Raw genomic sequence first — 15,890 nt, forward strand, 5'->3', positions numbered from 1 at the left:
TTATCCAACTTAAACCCAGACATCGTTATTTACAAAGGGTTGAAACTGCGATTTTCGATTCGATTCGGAAACGCTGTGAGGAGTTGGACGTGTTATTACCGCTCTGCATTTAGGTCACTTTAAAGGCACAACAAGCGATCGCTCCTGCTGGTAATTCGCTGTCGGTGTGTTCCTGCAATGCTGTCTCCTTGTCGACAAGTCACACAGCTCGCCTGCCACCGCCGGCAGCCAGACGCCAGGACTCACGATTCAGTTCCAAATGTCCCCGCTGGCTGGGGAATCACCGACTCCCCCAACGCCTGCCCCGTCCATCAGAAGCAATGGCTGACAGCTTGCGGCCACTGGCCGGCCTTGCCATCCCGGAAATTCCTCTCGCTCACCAGTGCTCCGGCGTTCGGGGAGGCCGCAGTGTTGTGGGCCAGCAATTTGAATGGACTGGCCGCCAGTCTGGAAGGAGCGGTCAGACTGTAGAACGTGTAAGGGCGACGGGCGCTGTACAAGTCTGGTTGCACCTGGGGAGCCAGGGCGCCAGCTGGAGGCAGTACCTGAAGGTGCGAGAGTGTCACGCCGGGCGGGAGCTGCAAGTCGGGCCCGCCGCAGTTTGCACCTTTGCCGTGGTTTGCGCTTAGCGCGTTGAGCGAGGCCAAGGAAGGGAAGCGGAACATGAGTGGCGGCGATCTGTGCCTGACGAAGAGCTCGGCCGGCGAGCCGTTCACTCTCAGCCGCTCGTAAGCCGGCACGGCAAAACGCTGAGATCCCGGGCTGCCAGGCCGCCCCACCTTGTAGCACACCGGCCCGTCCACACTGCAGAGGCGACTGTCCCGGCAGCTCATTCCCAGCGAGCCCGCCGTCACCTGGAACAAGGGCGGCGAGCAGGACGGCGAGAGCACCGAGCCGAGAGAGGAGGGAGTCCCGCTGAACGAGTTCCCCAGAGGGGAGTCGGAGCACCCAACTAAAACATAATAACAAGTCAGAGAATCAAAATAGAAGGGCCTGCGTGGCACAGATCACATTATCAAAACTGGATGGTCACTTGTCACAAGCAGGGGGTGGCGCTTTCACAAGGTGAACAAGGAGATAGAATCAGAGAATGGTTACAGTATGGTAGAAGGCCATTCGGCCCGCCCAGCCCGTGCTGATTCTCAGCTAGTCCCACTCCTTCCCCCCCCCCACCTTTTCTTGCAGTCCTGCAATTTTGTGTCCCCTTCAGCTACTTATCCAATTCCCGTTTGAAAGATAAGATTTCGTCTGTCTCCACCACCCTTTCAGGCAGTGCATTCCAGATCCTAACCACTCACTGGGTAAAAATGTTTTTTCATACATCACCTTTGGTTCTTCTGCCAATCACCTTAAATCTGTGACCTCGGGTTCTCGACCCTTCTGCCAATGGGAACAGTTTCTTTCTACTCTGTCCAGACCCCTCATGATTTTGAGCACCTCTTTCAAATCTCCTCTCAATCTTCTCTGCTCCAACCAGAACAACCCCAGCTTCTCCAGTCTATCCACGTAACTGAAGTCCCTCATTCCTGGAATCATCCTCATAAATCTTTTCTGCACCCTCTCCAAGGCCTTACATCCTTCCAAAAGTGCGGTGCCCAGAATTGGACACAATACTCCAGTTGGGGCCGAACCAGTGTTTTATACAGGTTCATCATAATTCCCACACTTTTGTACTCTATGCCTCTATTTATGAAACTCAGAATCCCGTAAGCCTTTTTAACCGCTTTCTCAACTTGTCCTGCCACCTTCAACGATTTGCGCACACATACCCCCCGCCCCCCCCCCCCCCCCCGGTCTCTCTGTTCATGTTGGAAGAGGTAGATATTTATTTTGATTCATGTATTTAAAGAACTGGTACTTTATTTAGATTACATGGCTACATGCATAGATTCAGAGATACTGCATATACCTGGCTTTTGGATGCTAAAAGCTTGGAAGTCTAGCGATGGTCGACAGTCCACAGGTCTCCAGGGGTAATTGTCCATCACTCGTTCCAGACCAACCCTAAATTCAAGATGACACGTTACAGTTTTAAAAGTGCTTTGAACATACTGTTCCTAGATTGCCTTCAATATATTCTTTAAAAAAATCACCTTCCAACAGTCTTTAACAATTAAATACCTACCTGGTGCAAGATCATTTGCCACTCTCCCAACAGAAACCTGGGAGGGTTTATAGGTTAATGGTTGCTAACTGGATCTGTGAATCTAATTTTATCTTCAAAATCTCTGCACTCAAAACACTTGAACTGATCCCGGTGGCTGTTCGGTTTGAGCAAGTTTGCATCAGTTCAGAAGTAGGATGTTTTTTTGTGTACCTGTTTCTCCCGGGATCCCTGAAACCTTTGGCGAAAGGATTTCTGTCAATTTTCAACCTCGTAATCTACAAGTGAAAGAAAGGCAAAGTTACAAATCAGAACAGGTAGATTTAAATGGTAAAAGCCGCGGGAAAATTCAGCATGGTTAGAACTGCCTGGGAAACGTGGAACTCAAGATAAAATGGGCAGAAATAATATGGGCAGAAAAGGTGGGCTAGAGCATGAGCATCAGAATTACTTAGAGATGTGACCCGATATCTAATTTATAAGAACTTCAAATATTTAAATACACATTTGTGCTTAAAATTGACATAAAACAATAGGGAATGGCAGAGTAGCTAAAGAGGAGGGTGCCAACACTTCAAAAAAAACCATTAGGGAACATTAAGAGACTAATAACATGTATCGATAGATACAATTTATATCATTGCGTTATACTTGAAGCCAGCCTCTCTACAGGTGTCCTTCCCCCTACTATCTGCCAGTGTCCCTCTCTTTCTCTCTCCTGTCAGTCTCTCTCTCTCTCTCTCTCTCCTGTTCCTCTCTCTCTCCTGTCACTCTCCTGTCTCTCTCTCGCTCCTGTCAGTCTCTCTCTCTCTCGCTTTCTCTTTCCTGTCAGTCTCTCTCTCTCTCTCTCTCACTCTCCTCTTACTGTCTCTCTCTCTCTCACTCTCTCTCTCTCCTGTCAGTCTCTCACTTTCCCTCTCCTGTTAGTCTCTCTCTCTCCTGTCACTCTCTCTCTCTCTCCTGTTACTGTCTCTCTCTCTCTCTCTCCTGTCGGTCTCTCTCTCTCCTATCACTCTCTCTCCTGTCACTCTCTCTCTTTTGTTACTGTCTCTCTCTCCTGTCAGTCTCTCTCTCTCTCTCTTTTTTCTGTCACTCTCTCTCCTGTCAATCTCTCTCTCTCCAGTCTCTCTTTTTCACTGTCTCCTGTCCGTCTCTCTCTCCCTCTGTACTGTCAGTATGTCTCTCTCTCCCTATCTCCCCCTCTCCTATCACTCAAAACAGACGCAGAACAGATCTATCAGCTCAAAACTAAGCATCGATGAGGCACTGTGGACCATCAGCAGCAGCAAAATTGTATTCCTGAAACCTCATGGCCCAGCAAATCCATCACTCTACCATTAACATCAAGTCAGAGGAACAACCCTGGTTCAATGTGGTGTAGAAGCACATGCCAGAAGCAGCACCATGCATACCTAAAAATGATGTGCCAACCTGGGGAAACTGCAACACGGGATTACATGCATGCTAAAAAGCATAAGCAGCATGCTATTGACAGAGCTAAGTGATCCTACCACCAACTGATCAGATCAAAGCTCTGCAGTTCTGCCACATCCAGTCGTGAATGGTGGTGGACCATAAAACAACTAACGGGTAGCAGAGGCTCCATGAATATCCCCATCCTCAATGATGGTGGAGCCTAGCACGTGAGTGCAAAAAACAAGGTTGCAGCATTTGCAACATCTTCAGCCAGAAATGTCGAGTGGATGATCCATATTGACATCCTCCTGAGGTCCCCAACATCACAGAAACCAATCTTCAGCCAATTCGATTCACTCTATGTGATATCAAGAAACGGCTGAGCACATTGGATACAGCAAAGGCTATGGGCCCCGACAACATCCCGGTCGTTGTGCTGAAGACATGTGCTCCAGAATGAGTCGCATCTCTAGCCAAGCTGTTCCAGAAAAGCTACAACACTGACATCTATCCAACAATGTGGAAAACTGTCCAGGTATGTCCTGTCCACAAAAAGCAGGACAAATCCAATCCGGCCAATTACTGCCCCATCAGTCCACTCTCAATCATCAGCAAAGTGAGGGAAGGTGTCGTTGACAGTGCTATAAAGCGGCACTTACTCACCAATAACCTGCTTACAGATGCTCAGTTTGGGTTCCGCCAGGACCACTCAGCTCCAGACCTCATTACAGCCTTGGTCCAAACATGGACAAAAGAGCTGAATTTCAGAGGTGAGGTGAGAGTGACTGCCCTTGACATCAAGGCAGCATTTGACCGAGTGTGGCATCAAGGAGCACTAGTAAAACTGAAGTCAATGGGAATCGGGGGGAAAACTTTCCACTGGCTGGAGTCATACCTAGCACAAAGGAAGGTGGTGGTTGGAGGTCAATCATCACAGCCCCGGGACATCGTTGCAGGAGTTCCTCAGGGCAGTGTCCTAGGCCCAACCATCTTCAGCTGCTTCATCAATGAACTTCCCTCCATCATAAGGTCAGAAGTGGGGATGTTCGCTGATGATTGCGCGGTGTTCACAATCCCTCAGATAATGAAGCAGTCCATGCCCACAAACAGCAAGACCTGGATAACATTCAGGCTTCGGTTGATAAGTGGAAAGTAACATTTGCAGGACACAAGTGCCAAGCAATGACCATCTCCAACAAGCAAGAGTCTAACCACCGCCCCTTGACATTCAATGGCATTACCATCGCTAAATCCCTACCATTAACATCTTGGGGTTACCATTCACCAAAAAATTAACTGGACCAGCCACATAAATACTGTGGCAACAAGAGCATGTCAGAGATTGGGTATTCTGCGGTGAGTGTCTCGCCTTATGACTCCCCAAACCCTTTCCACCATCTACAAGGCACGTCAGGAGTGTGATGGAGTATTCTCCACTTACCTGGATGAGTGCAGCTTCAACAACTCGAGAAGCTCGACACCATCCAGGATAAAGCAGCCCAATTGATTGACACCCCATCCACCACCTTAAACATTCACTCCCTCCGCCACCGGCACACCATGCAGTGTGTACCATTTACAAGATGCACGACAGAAACTCGCCAAGGCTTTTTTGGCAGCACCTCCTAAACCTACAACCTCTACCACCTAGAAGGAGAAGACGTCGTCTGCATGCTATAGCTCGACGACAGAGGTTGGGGTGATCTTGGACCTGGCCTGGAGATGGCGAAGGTTGAATAGCTTCCCACTGGTTCCTTAGTTTAGCTCCACTCCAGCGGGGAGCATGTTGACTGTGAGGTGGAGCATGGCAGCGAGGAAGATTGAGAAGAGGGTTGGGGCGATGACGCAGCCCTGTTCGACCCTGGTCCGGATGTGGATTGGGTCTGTAATGGATCCATTGGTAAGGATCATGGCTTGCATGTCATCATAGAGCAGGCTTCTGCACACATTCAGAGGCTGAACTCCAGGACATAGTTGACATATTTACTGAGGCGTATGAAAACATGGGCCTTATGCAAAACATCCATAAGACAAAGGTCCTCCACCAGCCTGTCCTGGCCGCACAGCACTGCTCCCCAGTCATCAATATCCATGGCGCGGCCCTGGATAACATGCACCATTTCCCATACCTCGGGAGCCTTTTATCAACAAAAGCAGACATTGATGAGGAGATTCAACACCGCCTCCTGTGTTCCAGCGCAGCCTTTGGCCACCTGAGAAAAAGAGTGTTCGAAGACCAGGCCCTCAAATCTACCACCAAGCTCATGGTCTACAGGGCTGTAGTAATACCCGCCCTCCTGTATGGTTGGAAACGTGGACCATGTACAGTAGACACCTCAAGTCGCTGGAGAAATATCACCAACGATGCCTCCGCAATATCCTACAAATCCCCTGGGAGGACAGATGCACCAACATCAGTGTCCTCATCCAGGCCAACATCCCCAGCATTGAAGCACTGACCACACTTAATCAGCTTCGCTTGGCAGGCCACATTGTCCGCATGCCAAACACAAGACTCCCAAAGCAAGCGCTCTACTCGGAACTCCTTCATGGCAAACATGCCAAAGGTGGACAGAGGAAACGTTACAAGGACACCCTCAAAGCCTCCCCGATAAAGTGCAGTATCCCCACTGACACCTGGGAGTCCTTGGCCAAAGACCGCCCTAAGTGGAGCAAGTGCATCCGGGAGGCGCTGAGCACCTCGAGTCTCATCGTCGAGAGCATGTAGAAAACAAGCGCAGGCAGCAGAAAGAACATGCAGCAAACCTGTCCCACCCTCCCTTGCCCTCAACGACTGTCTGCCCACCTGTGACAGGGACTGTGGCTCTCGTATTGGACTGTTCAGCCACCTAAGGATTCATTCGAAGAGTGGAAGCATGTCTTCCTCAATTCCGAGGGACTGCCTCTGATGATGATGATGAGAAGGACAAGGACAGCAGGTGCATGGGAACACCATCACCTGCACGTTCCCCTCCAAGTCACACACCATCCTGACTTGGAAGTATATCGCCGTTCTTTTATTGTTGCTGGATAAAAATTCTGGAACTCTCTTCCTAACAGCACTGTGGGAGTACCTGCACCACACGGACTGCAGTGGTTCATGAAGGCGACTCACCACCATCTTCTCAAGGGCAATTAGGGATGGCCAATAAATGCTGGCCTTGCCAACGACGCCCACATCCTAGGAATGAATATTTTTTTTAAACTCTCCTGTCACACTCTCTCTTTCTCTCCTGTCAGTCTCTCTCTCTCACTAGTCATATTCTCTCTCTCCTGTTACTATCTCTCTTTTGTCAGTCTCTCTCTCTCCTGTAACTCTCTTTCTCTTACATCAGTCTCTCTCTCCTGCAACTCTCTCTTTCTGATCAGTGTCTCTCTCTCTCCTGTCACTATCTTTCTCATCAGTCTCTCTCTCTCTCCTGTCACACATTCTCTCTCTCCTGTCACTCTCTCTCTCATCCATGTTTCTCTCCTGTCAGTCTCTCTCTCCTATAAGTCTCTCTCTCTCTCTCCTATCACTGTTCCTCTTTTTCTCTCCTGTCAGTCTCTCTCTCTCTCTCCTGTCAGTCTCTCTCTCTCTCTCTCCTGTCAGTCTCTCTCTCTCTCTCTCTCTCCTGTCAGTCTATCTCCCTCTCTCTCTCTCCTCTCAGTCTCTCTCTCTCTCTCCTCTCAGCCTCTCTCTCTCTCCTCAGTCTCTCTCTCTCTCTCTCTCTCTATCTCTCTCCTCTCAGTTCTCTCTATCTCTCTCTCTCTCTCTCTCCTCTCAGTTCTCTCTATCTCTCTCTCTCTCTCTCTCCTCTCAGTTCTCTCTATCTCTCCCTCTCCTCTCAGTTCTCTCTATCTCTCTTTCCTGTCTGTCAGTGTTCCTCTCCCTCTCTTACCTGCTGGTTCTGGTAAGCTGTGACAGTTGTGAATTCAGTCTCTGGGAATGCGAATGTCTGGACTCCATTAGCCGGGAGCAACTGGTTCACAGACACGTCCACATCCGCCTCTTTCATTATCACATGAATCCTTGGCCGGTACTTGTGCATGGACTGTAGAATAATCTGGGAAGAGTGAGAGAAATATTGGAAAGTCATTTCATTCATAGCAGTGTTTAGCAAAAAGTATTGTGTGTGTTGAACAATTCACTGATCCTTCACCTCTGCTTAGTATAATTTATGTTTTTGATATAAAGATTGAATATGAGTTTGAAATAACGAATACTTGAGCGATTATTAAAGCTACTGATAAATCTCCTCTACTGATAAATTTGGGATTGAAAGCAACTTGAAACTGGTGACCTGACCACAGTCTGAGCTGTTTCCGTAATCACAGTTTCAGTAATCACTGTATTCCCCACAGATGGACTCACCATTGTTCCCAGTTGTGATCAGCCATGGCCTCGGGCAGGAGAATGTACAAAACTACAGGAGCAATGCAAGAGGGCAGCTTCTGTCTGGCATAACCAAGCCTCTGAGAAAACAGGTCCCATGCAGTTCACTGTCAATCAAATGCCAGAAGTATAGACATTTACAGCACAGAATGAGGCTTTTCAGCCCAACACACGTGTGCCGGCTCTTTGAAAGAGCTACCCAATAATTTCCACTCCCCTGCTCACTCCTCATAGACCTACAAATGTCTCCTTTTCAAGTATTTGTCCCATTACATTTTGAAAGTTACTATTGAATCTGCTTCCGCCACCCTTTCAGGCAGTGCATTCCAGAATCTACATAAATACATTACTACCTGAGTGTTACACACCATCACACACACTGTTACTGGAGTACAATCCAATGGACTGGACTAATGATCTGGAGACATGAGTAAAAAGCTAGAATCAGTAACATTGACCATGAAGCTATCGGATTGTCATAAATACCCTTCTGGCTCACTAATGTCCATTAGGGAAGGAAATAGAAACATAGAAAATAGGTGCAGGAGTAGGCCATTCAGCCCTTCGAGCCTGCACCGCCATTCAATGAGTTCTCGGCTGAACATGCAACCTCAGTACCCCATTCCTGCTTTCTCGCCATACCCCTTGATCCCCCTAGTAGTAAGGACTACATCTAACTCCTTTTTGAATATATTTAGTGAATTGGCCTCAACAACTTTCTGTGGTAGAGAATTCAACAAGTTCACCACTCTCTGGGTGAAGACGTTTCTCCTCATCTCGGTCCTAAATGGCTTACCCCTTACCCTTAGACTGTGACCCCTGGTTCTGGACTTCCCCAACATTGGGAACATTCTTCCTGCATCTAACCTGTCGAAACCCGTCAGAATTGTAAACGTTTCTATGAGATCCCCTCTCAATCTTCTGAACTCCAGTGAATACAAGCCCAGTTGATCCAGTCTTTCTTGGTATGTCAGTCCCGCCATCCCGGGAATCAGTCTGGTGAACCTTCGCTGCACTCTCTCAATAGCAAGAATGTCCTTCCTCAAGTTAGGAGACCAAAACTGTACACAATACTCAAGGTGTGGCCTCACCAAGGCCCTGTACAACTGTAGTCACACCTCCCTGCCCCTGTACTCAAATCCCCTCGCTATGAAGGCCAACATGCCATTTGCTTTCTTAACCGCCTGCTGTACCTGCATGCCAACCTTCAATGAATGATGTACCACGACACCCAGGTCTCGATGCACCTCCCCTTTTCCTAATCTGTCACCATTCAGATAATAGTCTGTCTCTCTGTTTTTACACCTCACATTTATCCACATTATACTCATTCTGCCATGCATTTGCCCACTCGCCTAACTTATCCAAGTCACTCTGCAGCCTCATAGCATCCTCCTTGCAGCTCACACTGCCACCCAACTTAGTGTCATCCGCAAATTTGACGATACTACATTTAATCCCCTCGTCTAAATCATTAATGTACAATGTAAACAGCTGGGGCCCCAGCACAGAACCTTGCGGTACCCCACTAGTCACTGCCTGCCATTCTGAAAAGTACCCATTTCTCCTACTCTTTGCTTTCTGTCTGCCAACCAGTTCTCAATCCACGTCAGCACACTACCCCCAATCCCATGTGCTTTAACTTTGCACATTAATCTCTTTTGTGGGACCTTGTCGAAAGCCTTCTGAAAGTCCAAATACACCACATCAACTGGTTTTCCCTTGTCCACTCTACTGGAAACATCCTCAAAAAATTCCAGAAGATTTGTCAAGCATGATTTCCCTTTCACAAATCCATGCTGACTTGGACCTATTATGTCACCTCTTTCCAAATGTGCTGCTATGACATCCTTAATAATTGATTCCATCATTTTACCCACTACCGATGTCAGGCTGACCAGTCTTAAGATTGGAGAACGGATGCCTACATGTCCCTTCTCATCCATGTCGTTGTTGGTGAGTTTCACCCGGTCGAAGCTGATGATCTGTTTCATCCAGGACTCCCCTGAAGCTGGCGAGTCAGGGTGGACGTAGAGCCGGGGCGACAGAGGAGATTGCTCAGTGTTTCCAGCCACCATCCACTGCGAGCTGTGGTACACATACCTGCGAATACCACACAACAAGGAGTGAATGTCTTGGGGGAGTGGTGACGGGGATGGGAGGGGTGGGGCGTGGAGGGGGGTGGTGGTTGAATCTGGCAATGAAACAGCAAAAGTTAACGGGTGTAAGAATCATAGAATGATAGAAACATACAGCACAGATGGTGGCCATTCAGCCCATCATGCCTGTGCCAGCTCTTTGAAAGAGCTATCCAATTAGTCCCACTCCCCTGCTCTTTCCCCGTAGCCCTACAAATCTTTCTCGTTCAAGTATTTAGCCAATTCTCTTTTGAAAGTTATTATTAAATCTTCTTGCACCACCCTGTCAGGCAGTGCATTTCAGATAAGAATTGCTTGTTGTGTAAAAAAACTATTTCCTCATCTCCCCTCTGGTTCTTTTGCCAATTACCTTCAGTCTATGTCTTCTGATTACCAACCCTTCTGTAACTGTTTCATTGCCAGATTCAACCACCACCCCCCTTATTTACTCTTTCAAAGCCCTTCCTGATTTTCAACACATCTCTCCTTAACCTTCTCTGCTCTGAGAACAACCCCAGCTTCTCCAGTCTCTCCATGTAACTGAAATCACTCATCCTTGATACCATTCTAGTAAATCTCCGAGAGCAACTTACATCGAAATGGCGCCTTAACCAGTCCCTACAAGATTCACACAGTAAATTGCTCTGTAGTGCAGTTAGTTATGTGGGGCAGTGGTTAAAAACCCCTTGGTTGAAAGACTCTTTTTCAAATGGATTAATAAGCAAGGACTGCCCACCCCCCAATCTAAATCATAATACTATATAATGCTCACATTATGAAAATGCTGCCTGCAAACAGTGTTTTAATAATGCTTCTAAGAAAACAGGCATTTAATTACAAAAGCAAAATACTGCAGATGCTGGAAATCTGAAATAAAAACAGAAAATGCTGGAAATACTCAACAGGTCAGGCAACATCTGTGGAGCGAGAAACAGAGTTAACGTTTCAGGTTGAGGGCCCTTTGCCAGTTTTGACGAAGGGTCATCGTCCTGAATCATTAACGCTGCTTCTCTCTCCACATATGCTGTCTGACCTGCCGAGTATTTGCAGCGTGTTCTGTTTTTATTTACTTACAGCTATGAGTGAGATGGGTGTGCCTGTTTCTCCTGCAGAGTCTGACTTCCCTTGACACTAGCATCGACCCATCTGCTGGCCCGTCCCACCACCAGCCTTGGTCTGTGGGTCTGCCTGCTGCTCTCAGCGCTCCTCAATGTGCGCTCCCCTCGTGGGTAAGACAGCCCAGCCCTGCTCTGTGCTGCATATGTGGCGGTCGCCCTCTGATGCCGCCTCTGGGCTTGTTCACTGACTCAAGCGAGTGAGGGGCGGCTGGAGGCGGGTTTGGTGAGAGGTAGCAGCACAGTGCGGCCTCCACATGTCCCAACGGGCCGGCCCTGCTCGGTACTCACGTGATTTCGCGGATCCCGTGAAGTCTCTACGGATCCCCAGGAGTCCGCGGAACCCGGTTTCAGAAGCACTGATGCGGGGGCTACCCATTAGATGTGTATTAACGCAGGCAGGCCTTATTCTGAGATATCTTCATGGCCAGTGCTGTGTTTGCAGTCGCAGCTTGGCTTCACTTTCGCTTGTACGTATTTCTCAACTAATGATCAACGAAGGCAAAGAAAAGCAACTCGCTCTCCGGGGTCCAAGTTGTTAAATCGAATCATTGACATCGGGCAGATTACAGAATCCAAACCTTAAAAAATAACTCCCCAGGAATAAATATATTCCAGCTGGTAAAATCCCAGTTCAAGTGTATTGGTAGTTTAATTCCAAAATGTTATATCCTTTTTTTAAAAAGTTGTATATAAAGGAAAAGTTACAGCTAGGGCCCCTGTGCAATGAAACATAACATGTTGACATTTAAAAGAGCAGCGAAGCCTACCGCGAAGCCAGTTCCCTGAACATTTGGCAAATTCTTGCCATAGTGGACATGCAGCCACAGCTTTCAGTACTGACACTGCCGCGACGAGTACCTGTATCTCTTGGAATCCACTGGGATGATGTCCATGGCGATATAATACTGCTTCGCGGGCTCCAGCCCTTTGATTTTCACCCGTACCGCGGGAAACATGCGCCTGCACACAGATCAGCACCGTTAGATCTCACTGCCGTCCCTGCTCGCACCCGCTCGCATTATAACGCCCCACATATGTGTGAAAGAAAGACTCGGATTTATCCGGCGCCTTTTATGCACCGGACGTCCCAACGCGCTTTACAGCCAATGAATTACTATTTTGAAGTGTAGTCACTGTGTAAAAAGACCAACTTACAATCACAGCGTTGATTTAGGTGATAAGATAAATGTAATGTCATTACATGGGAGTTTTACTGGTTTGTGAATCTGATTCCCTGATTCTGTCGAATTATAATCACGGCTATTGGTTTACGGTGACTGAATGAGGCAAACTTATTATTTGAGGATTAAAGGAAAATTTCTTCCTTTTTGGGTGGAAACCATAAATCAGCGGGCTTGTTTAGAATAGAGAAGGAGGCGAGTGAGCTGCGCCCGATTAAATTTGTGATAGGTAGTTCCAAAACTATAAAGTGTAGACATACTCTGAATTTTTTCATTAAATGGACCACTGAACCTCTCTGTATGTGCTCATTCGTGTATGTAAAGCTGGTTTTATCAGTGCGGTATCTCGCAAAACAAATCTGCAACCAGACAAGCAAATCTTTCCCAATGTGTAGGACACTGGAGGTAACTCGGTTATTTTTTTTATCGGTTTAGGAAGTAATTCTTCATTGAGGGCCGCGGATCTGCAGTTAACCCGACTGATCCCAACAACTCGTTCAACAGGAAACCCCCTTTTCATTTCGTGACATATCGCTTGCTCTTTTTATTGTATCGATTTTCCCAACGAACGGAGGTCGCGTAAAACACCAGCAGACTCCCGATTTCGTTATAAACGGAAGACACAACAATCCGGAGTAAACCTATTAAGATGATCATGGCTAAGCCGCTCCATCGTGCGCTGAGCCAATCTCTCTCTCTGCCTCTCACCTGCCGGCTTTCGTGATGATCATTTCTGTTCCAATCTCATGAAATCTCTTCCATAGGTCCGTCCCTTGCAGTTCTACCTGAAAACCCTCGGAGTCACCACCGCGAGATGTGGGCGATGGGCAGCTCCGGCTTTTGGTCCTTTGGGCTCTCGCCTCCACTGACGGATCACATGCAAAATACCAAAAGCAATGTTCTGATCAAAATCCCCAGCAAGCCAGGGCCAGCGCCGCCTCACACAGGGTTACATTCACCCCGCCGAACTCCCTATCCGATCTCCCCATCTCATCTAGTTGCAACTTGGGAGAACTGGAAACTTAACAAAGTTTAGCCGAAAGTAAATCAAAGTTGGAATCTGGATCTAGAAAGTGTTTGCCACGATGGAATCCGCTCTGTGACTTGACCATGGAGTGATTCCTTATCCATTATACTGTGTATGAAACTAGCCGCTGCCATCACACCACTATTCTTCACCTTGTTTTTAAATGCAAACACATATTCCAAACCGATAGCGCTTATCTGCCAAAACCTGAAAACCAAAGAATCTATTAAAAACCCATCAAAAACCTGCAAAAATTGAAATTAAAAACATTAGTAAAGTTAAAAACAGAATAAAAAACGCACGAAGCGAATTACAAATCCTACTTAAAAGAAATAAGAATAATTATACAAGGTATAATCTGTAGTCATAGTTCTTTGCGGATTTAATCAAAGTTTATAGGAATGTAACGATCACGGAGACTATCGCTGTGCGCCGCAAGTGAGTTGTATCTGGTTCCCGCCCCGCTTCAGTACTGATCGCAGAAAGTTGACTCACCACACTGCTCCTTTGCTCTCTGTCTGGGGCGCCCCGGTTGTTTCAGCATGTCTCCGGGCCGCTCTCTCAGCTTCTCATCCTCGCTATCTTCAAGTTTCCTCTTCAGAGGGTTCCCTACCAGAGATTCCACGGAGAAAGCGTGGGCCCGCGAACTCAGAGCCATCGGACCGTTACCATTAAATCCCGGCCAGGAGGCGCCAGTTCGAAGATCGCAAGGAATTGGAGAGGTCCGCTTGAAGTAGCGCGCCCGAGCGGAGCTGGGGGCCGGTGAGATTCGCTGTGTCCCACAGTCAGTCCCATCCCAGTTAGCGGAAGAGTGTGATTGGAAGCCGCGCTCTCGGCATCACTCCTGGCCAAATGAGCCTGTCGTTCCTCCAAGGTCTCCCCTTCAGTGCCAAGTGGTGAGATTCTGGAGGGCGAGAGCTGGCCGCCAGTCAAAGTCAAGCCAATAGCGGCACGTCAGTGGAGCCCAGGGCGAGTGAAGTTCCACTAATCACTAATTGAAGCCGAGGAAGCGCCTTCCCTGCACTGGCTGAATGTGGAAATAATCGTTTACAACCATACCTGTCTGTCTGTAGGTAGAGTGTGGGCATGTGCAGATCACTGTCACCTTTTATTAGTCTTGTGACAAGGTTAGCTCAACTTTGGCAAAGGACCCATCTTAAAAGGGAAATGATCTAATAAGGGGCGAATTTCCATTAACATGATCTGTAATGTGTATGTGTGTGCGTATATGTGTTTACATGTGTATCTATATATGTATAAATTATATTTCAACGAGACCTAATCTTATGAAGTTTTTATTGAACTGAAAACTCCCGCAAAGTTGCCCCTTTTAATTTTTTGGTAGTCGCTGTATTTTGCGTCGAATTTCATATGATGATTTTGTGGTTATTTCGGTGAAGTTATGAGCAGGATACTGAAATAAGAAGAAGTAGACTTCCATCTCTATCCGAGAGAGGTGCTCCTATATTGGGATTGAACGACAAAAGACAAACCACAAACGCCGCGTTCTGTAACCGTGCCACAAGAGCGGGAACTGTTAGAACATGCGCAGCCAGCCAGCCAGCATCTGTGAAGGAGAACCCGGCTAATGCTTGCGGCGCAGCAAGGTGGTAGATTGTAGCCACCTCTGCTGAAGGACCTGCACCCACCCAAAATACCAACCCAGAATTTCTCCTTTCCACAGCTGTGTACGCCGAGCCTTTCCCTCGTCCCAAGGCACCGAGGTCGCGTTCCTTTAGGGAGAGGACGATCGGAACGCATTTTACATCAGTGTTTGCACTTTCAGCATGACCGGATTGCCAGCTTCGGATCTAACCTGAATTACCCGGTGCCCGCTGCCCACAGACCCTCATTCGGCATACGGTGCATTCCTGCCCTGTGAATGGTGGAAACGCTGCAACATTTAGCTAGTGCTGACAGCGGAACACGGCGGGGTCAGTGGGTTAGATCACAGTCCAGATCCACAGGAGCCAGAGACCATGACTTGCGAGGGAGCCTGTCGGTCCGATGTGGTCTTGTTCCCTGTTTACACCATTCCTTTCCCCTGAAATGTTACTGCGGTGTTTTGGGTTTCAACTGGCGCTAGTTTATATTGTTACTATTATGCGATTTGATTTTTATCCATTAATTTATGAATAATCTCAGAAAAATTGTAAAGACAATTTCAGAACATTGCTCTGTAATTCCCGTATAGCCTAAAGTAGCACTTTAAAGTGCTTTATTTTTCAGAAAACAACTTTTAGACAACATATCGCACCATTCCCAGTACCAGCAATCATTTCCCATAAAGTCAGTGAAAAATAAAGTATAAGAATCAAAAACGGTCCAGAAGTGCTGCCTGGTATTTGATATCAATTTTTGGATCTATTCGATATATCTGAAGCATGGAGTCAACCTAGCTCCATTTGACTGAACTTATGTACTAATAACGGCACCGGGATGACAAGTTGATAAAGTCCCGCATTCCGTCCTCCTGTTTGCTACTGGCGGTGGAGAATCAATCCCCTGACAATGCCATGTCCACTTCCACT

At 47.5% G+C, this 15,890-nt stretch overlaps 1 protein-coding gene across 1 annotated transcript; it reads right to left on the reverse strand.

Annotated features, from left to right (window-relative positions):
* Positions 1-306: 306 nt before the first annotated feature.
* Positions 307-14,017, reverse strand: LOC139265210 (T-box transcription factor TBX22-like). The gene is made up of 8 exons (XM_070882134.1): positions 13,833-14,017; positions 13,041-13,178; positions 12,010-12,111; positions 9,824-9,998; positions 7,402-7,566; positions 2,318-2,382; positions 1,910-2,004; positions 307-952 (listed from the first exon to the last, which is right to left on the reverse strand). Exons 1-8 carry the CDS (start codon positions 14,015-14,017, stop codon positions 312-314), a joined length of 1,566 nt encoding a protein of 521 aa, XP_070738235.1. The 3' UTR covers positions 307-311.
* Between the last annotated feature and the right edge of the window lie 1,873 nt (positions 14,018-15,890).

This window comes from Pristiophorus japonicus, chromosome 6 (assembly GCF_044704955.1).
Source record: "Pristiophorus japonicus isolate sPriJap1 chromosome 6, sPriJap1.hap1, whole genome shotgun sequence".
Lineage (NCBI taxonomy): Eukaryota > Metazoa > Chordata > Chondrichthyes > Pristiophoridae > Pristiophorus > Pristiophorus japonicus.